General features: G+C 28.0%; 1 protein-coding gene across 1 annotated transcript; it reads left to right on the top strand.

Annotated features, from left to right (window-relative positions):
• Window positions 1-5,262: 5,262 nt before the first annotated feature.
• On the top strand, window positions 5,263-5,943 carry LOC145841293 (14-3-3 protein 2-like). The gene has a single exon (XM_082948659.1). The coding sequence runs from the start codon at window positions 5,263-5,265 to the stop codon at window positions 5,941-5,943; it is 681 nt and encodes a 226-aa protein (XP_082804785.1).
• The last annotated feature ends 940 nt before the right edge of the window (window positions 5,944-6,883 follow it).

The raw sequence follows: 6,883 nt of genomic DNA, 5'->3' as shown, positions 1-6,883 counted from the left end.
AACTTTTCTTATCACACATATTGCAAGTCCAGAAGTAACAGTTACTATAGTGGTGGGAATTATTAAAGTCTTTATTTTTCTTATCTTAAACTATTTTGTGTTGAATTTTTTTGTCTTAATAGTGATGTAATAAATTAAGCTTAAGCCTTTTAAATAACCGATAGGTTCTTTATCAATTTCTTTTCGTTCTAAAGAAACTATAACTTTCAACTTTAGTTTAATCTACTTCGCAAGTATGGTTTAAAAATGTTTTTAGTTAAGAATTTCTAATTAATGCAAGAAAAAAAGTTAAGATAAATTCTAATCCATCTTATACTATTAAGCTGAAGCAAGTTGTGTATCATTGACAACATTTTGCACTTTAAGAACAAGTCAACATACTCAAGTATCTGCTTAAGCTATTCATGTTTTTTTATACAAGAGCTAAGAATATTTTCCATAAATACTTGATTTACTTATATATGTGTCTTAGACTATATTTTTCCACTGAAATCTGATGATCAGTAGCTAACTTTATAATGATGGACTAGTAACTAATCTAACATTAAACATCTTATTTCATTTTGACTTTTTCGCTTGACCAGTTGTGGTCTGTAACTTATTTCAGTTATGGGTCATTTCGTTATAATATAAATTGTTTTTTTTTGTTGTGCTAAAGTAACGAGTTTCTCTACCTAACTGGCATGTTGGAATCAGTGTCTCGTTCTCAATTAATTGGTGATTATGCTGAGTTTCTATTTCTGCCTAACTTGTAAGTGTACATAAGTCTCTCTTTCTATTTAATTTGTGAATGTGCTTGACTGTGTTTTTCTGCAGTAACTGAATAGCATGCCGCAGTTTCTAGTATTCCTTCGAATTTCCCTATCATCTTTTTCCACTTTAAAAGAATTCGAAGCCGTCAAAAATTAGTTAGACTTGCTGATATACTAACACCAATAAGAGTCATTGAAGTGGCTAACACTTGCTAAAACTGAAGATGGTTGACATCTCCACAAATGAGCTCTCTAAAATGTCAGTTGTTTTCAATTATTCAAAATAAAATATACTTATAACTTACATCTTTGAAAGTCTTACACATCAATCCTTGTTCTGTTGTGTTGCTTTCGATTTGTTCAGCTTCAAAAAGCTGTTTATTAAAGGTAGTTAAAATTTTCTTAAACAGTATATTAATACGTACTACATGATCCTCACTCCAGTACGACTTTACGAACTTGGCTTCTTTGTATGTTTTATTTATACAGAAGGCAATCCCATCTTCTTCAACTGCTGGATTGTCTTCGTTAAGAGTTTCTTCTTCCTGATCAATGCTATCATAAAGCACTTAATGATTTCTCATATAGGTAATTTCATTATGTTTAAAATGTTTGATTAAGAAAATTTTTATACGACTAAAAAGTATAACTAATAACCTATATCTTCTTCGTGCTTGTTCTATAAAGCTTCCAATTTCACAAACTTCCTTCTTTGTGTGAAATCATTTCTAGCTTTGTTTCTCAATCCGGATGACATAATTGGTGATTTTTAAGACAGGAAAAAGGGCTTCTACAGCTTGGTTGTTCTGGAACGTTTCTTCGTTTGGCAAATATTACAACAGAACTGCAGTCGACAATGAAATGATTGGAGCCCACTGTAGGAGGAAACACGTGATGAACCAGGGCAAATGACGTTTCTCTTTCTGCAGTAACTAGTGAGTGTGCTTGACTTTGCTTTTCTTCAGTAAGTGTTTAGTATGCTTGAGTGTCTCTTTCTCCAGTAACTGGTGAGTATGCTTGAGTGTATCTTTCTGCAGTAACTGATGGGTATGCTAGAGTGTATCTTTCTGCAGTAACTGATGAGTATGCTTGAGTGTCTCTTTCTCCAGTTACTGATGAGTATGCTAGAGTGTATCTTTCTGCAGTAACTGATGACTATGCTAAAGATAATTTTAGCTTTTTTGTCAGCTGACAAGCATTTAGTTCTAAGAACTAATTTGTTCCGGTATTCAAGAACAGATACATTTTTTGTCATCCTGATGAATTCTGGAAGAAGTTTTAATTTGAAAAGTTTTGTAAATAAAGGTCGAAGTTTGTGGTAAAAATCAACTTTTATCTTCTTCTACAAACTTCATATCCTGTTTCATTCACACCCACTTCAATAATGTTGTACATTTGATAATCTTTTAATATTAAACCTGATTTTAACATAGTAAAATTTATAAATCAAATGGCTAAAGGTGTTGTTTTTCGAAATAATAAAAACCAAAATCTTTTTTCTTTCGGAATACGTTGCTTTTGAAAATAAGACTTTAAAAATATTTTTTCTTCAAGCATACTCTGTTGAAAAACACTTATTTTCATAATATTTGTAATTTATTTTGTTTGAAATTCTCTATAGTTTATATTTAAACCATTTTTTATGGCGCCATATTTTTATTTTCGAAAATATCAACTAAAGTTAGTTTCTTTATCTATTCTTTTTTTTTTTTGGATAAATTTCTGCATGACATCTCCAAATATCTACTTAATCGATTTTTTTTTAAATTTTAAAACAGCTGATATCAATGACTGGTTTTTTCGCTTGATCACCGAATCCACAGTTTCTATCAATTTCTGTTGTATTGTTACTTCTTACTGGCGTTTTTTTACTATTTGTGGTATTTTTACCTTCAACTGTTGCGTTTTTATTACTATTTGTGGTATTGTTAACTTCAACTGATGCGTTTTTTTGCTATTTGCGGTATTGTTACCTTTCTTTACTCACAACGCAGGTCAGTTTGTAACTTAGCAGTTTAGGCATTCGTTTTTTTTGGATGCCAAGTTTCCTTTCTTGAAAAGTCCACACTAGTTGAACTGTTCTTAGTATCTTCAACGCTTGTGTTCCTGTTTGTTTCAACAGTAGCATTGCTGTTTGTTTCAAAGGTAGCGTAGCTGTTTGTTTCAACAGTAGCGTTTCTGTTTGTTTCAACAGTAGCGTTGCTGTTTGTTTCAACAGTAGCGTTCCTGTTTGTTTCAACAGTAGCGTTCCTATTTGTTTCAACAGTAGCGATCCTGTTTGTTTCAACAATATCGTACCTGTTTGTTTCAACAGTAGCGTTGCTGTTTTTAAACACAACTTCACTTAGACTGAAGAACTACAAGAAAACTGTAAAAACATACAAAAAGTCAGCTAAAAACTCGTTATCAAGTTGAAGCCATTGCAAACATGTTAACAAAATTACTACATACATTAAAAATACTGATTAATTTCAAGTAAATAAGTTACTTGATTCGGTTGTCCGAAATTTCTCCCAAATTTCATTATATTTCACGATTTGTGGGTGATTCATTTTGGCTAGATTTTCAGCTTTAGTACACTCTTTGTCTATTGAGTAGCTGTTATGTATAAAGTATTTGTTACTTACTAAGTAAGTTAGGTTTGTTTTATTTTTCATAAAAAAATAACACTATAGTTTTTGGTTTGACAAAACCTTTTTTTTTCAACATAATATACTATAAATTCTTTAACAATTTTTTTACCTGCATGAGAATTTTTATATTGAGAACCTAAAACTCATACAAGCTGTTTCTTGTAAACCCTATCATATAAAAATCTTAAACTATTTTGAAGATCAGTAACATACTTTAAAACAAAACACTTTTACAGTTTAGCAGCTTAAACAAGAAGAAAAAAACAATAACTGTTATTATATGTAGCTAAATAAGTATAAAAAAAGTATTAGGTCAAAGTTAAGTTTTCTGCTTTATTTGTATTTCACAATAATAAGTTTTAAAAACAACTTACAAATTGCTGACCTATTGTAACTTGAGTGCGTAATTGATTCTATCAAGTGTGTAAATGCGGACAATACGGTTCCCCTTCCGCCCTTTAATTTAACGAAAGAAATAACCTACTAGCTTACTTTCTTAGTACATACACTTAAATTAATTTTAACGCTATATTTAAGTATTAATCATTCACTAAAAAAAGTGTTTGTTTACAAAATAAAGTCTAATATAGGGTTACATTTTAATAAAGTTTCCTAGAGTAAATATACTATAAAAAATGAAATAGGAAGATACAGCTACCTAATTAAAACAAATATTTTCTTTATTTATCATAGTTTGGTTTTTCATTTATAAATAATAACAATTGTAAAGATTATACTTAACATAAACTATAAAAACTGAACAAAAATCTAAGTTTTATGGAGTGTTTTATTTATAATGAAAAATAGAGTAACTTAATTAGAAATTGTTATTTTTAGTTAGTTGCTTATTGAGTCTTAACTTTGTTTAATCTACTATCGCACTTGTTGAATAATATTTTATGTCTTTTAAAACTGTTATAAATGCTTTTTTATATAAAATGACCATACCTCGTCGAGTTATACCTCCAATTTGTCACAAGTAATGTTTACAAAGTTAAGTATTTATTAAAACATAAATTAACTTCAAATAGGATTATTTAGAACCTTGTTTTATTTAAACAAAACAAACGCCAAAAGAATTATTATAGATATTTTTAAATACTAACATATAGTAATCGAAAAGTAACGGATTTTGAATTGATTATAAAGAAGATCAAAATAGTAAGTTTACTTTTGTCAACCTAAAATTTTTGAAAAATTTTCTAACAGTATTGTAAGTTTAAAATACTGTGAAATCTTTTTTATAAAATTCTTAAAGTAATTATAAGAAAGCAGTTCTAAGTCTAAGATATTATATCACATTATTGGCTTTGTTTAAATTGCACTTTTTAATAAGAGCTTCGAATTTATTAATGTTTAATTTTATACTAGACATACTAAAGTTTTGTAAAGATCCACATTTTTTAGCATACCACTCAAAATGTCTCAGTTTGATAGAATTGAATTAGTGTATCTTGCTGAAATGTGTTACAAAGATCTACGCTATGAGGACGTAATTAGCTACATGAAAGGAGTAATAAAAATAAAAACACCTCTTAACTTTAAAGAGAGGAATATGATCTGCTACAGTTTTACTTATTTGAAACAACCGTTTTTACGTTCTTATGTCTACTTTAATGACTCAGGTGTTGATCAAAAATTGCAGAAAGTGATAAAAAAGAGAGCAAAAATTGAAACAAATAGAATATGTAATGAATTTTTTGAATTTTTAGATAATACTTGTGTTAAAAAAGATACAAATACTGAGGCTATTGATCATTACATAGAATTCAGAAAAAAAACAAGATCATGATAAAACCATTTATGCATTAGAAGCAGATGAAGATATAGAAATTATTTGTGTTTCTAATCATGGTCAATTTAATAGAAGTGAATTAATGTCTCTTGTTGAAAATTGTTATGATTGTGATCTTTACGAGGATGTAATTAAGTACATGGAAGAAATAATAAAATTGGGTACACCTCTTGACTTTAATGAAAGAAATATGTTATTTTCCTGTTATCTTGCGCTAAAAAAAACTTTTGAAAATTCTATCACTTTCTGTGAATACTCGAGTGAAAATAAAAAGCTACAGAATGAGTTAGAGTTGAAAGCAAGAGCTCAAATAAATATATTTTATGATAGAGTTATTAAATTATTGAGTAGTGATAAGATTATAAGAGATGACAGTTTCGAAGCCATTGCTGATTACAAATGTTTTAAAGCAGAACAACATGAGTATAAAGCTTTGATTGCATTCTACATGGATGACAGAGAGTCCGAGATTGATCAAGCATTGGAGCTATATAAGGAAGCATCTGAAATTGCAGCTAAAAATATTAATTTAGCACATCCAGTTGCAATTAATATTGTCACGAAATTTTTTGAATTCCAGTCTATACTCGATTTTAATCCTGAAGATCGTTCTATTGCTATTGATGCCTACGTGAAAGGTTTATCTATTCTACATAAATTGCCGGATGAAGAACATTTAAAATATCAAGCAAAAGATACATTAGAACTATTAAAGGAAAGCATCAACTTGTTTAAACACAATTCTTCTGTAATTTTGGAGTAAATTATTAAAAATTGTTTTATATTTGATGACATAATTGCATATTTCAAAATATTAATTTGTCTTGTACTATTTTTGTTGTTACTTTTCAAGTATATATGTGTAATATCTGTTTTTTCTGTTTAACTGATAGCTGATTTTTGATTAAACTTTTTAGTAATAAATTTAATTGTAAAGCCTCTACTTTTATACTATTATAATTGAAGTTTATTGTCAAACGTAGTACCTAGACATTAAAGCCTAAGCCACTAAATTGAAAGACATTAACATAAAAATAAAAACACAGTGTTAAAACAAACATAAAAACCTTTACAAGGCACAAGTCTGAACATATACACTTAACTTTTTAATAGTTTTGTTGTTCTATGTATTTTATTAAATTTTTATATAAAATACGATGCAATTTTAAAGGACTTTAATGATGAAACCTCTGCATATTAATATTTAAAAATTACTAATATGATACCAAAATAAAACAAACCAGTTTTGAATATTTATGGTGAAAGAGTTTAAGAAAGTTAAATACAAAATTTTATTTCTAAGATGATATCTTTCAAAAGCATTTTCTTAATTTCAAAAAGTTACCTAGTTAAGTTCTAATTAAAAAACCCAAAAAAAGATTTTTATTTTATTTTCAAAAATGTAGATTTCAAAGCTGTTTAAACATTTTTCTGCTAACTTTTTTTAACACAATAAAACGTAAACAACTTAAAAGAAACTTGTGTAATGCGGAACTGAAATAGGTTCTTTTCTCCTTAATCTTATTTAATAATGTTGTGTATTTCTAATTATTGTCATTGAAAGTTGGGTATCATTTAAGATAATTATTAATATATTATTTAGTCTTATTTAATAAGTCATGTTGTCACTATATAAACATGTATTTCATATTAGCTCAATATTGAAACATGATTTTTGTAGTAAACCAAGTTGTATAAGTTGT

Source organism: Thalia democratica, chromosome 1 (genome assembly GCF_965202585.1).
Source record: "Thalia democratica chromosome 1, ktThaDemo2.hap1.1, whole genome shotgun sequence".
Taxonomy (NCBI): domain Eukaryota; kingdom Metazoa; phylum Chordata; class Thaliacea; order Salpida; family Salpidae; genus Thalia; species Thalia democratica.
The sequence above is the reverse complement of the archived record's forward strand: the minus strand, read 5'-3'. Positions and strand labels throughout refer to the sequence as shown.

What these genes read in the sequence shown, in the direction of transcription:
- LOC145841293 (XM_082948659.1), top strand. Translation starts at nt 5,263, where the DNA reads ATGTCTCTTGTTGAAAATTGTTATGATTGTGATCTTTACGAGGATGTA.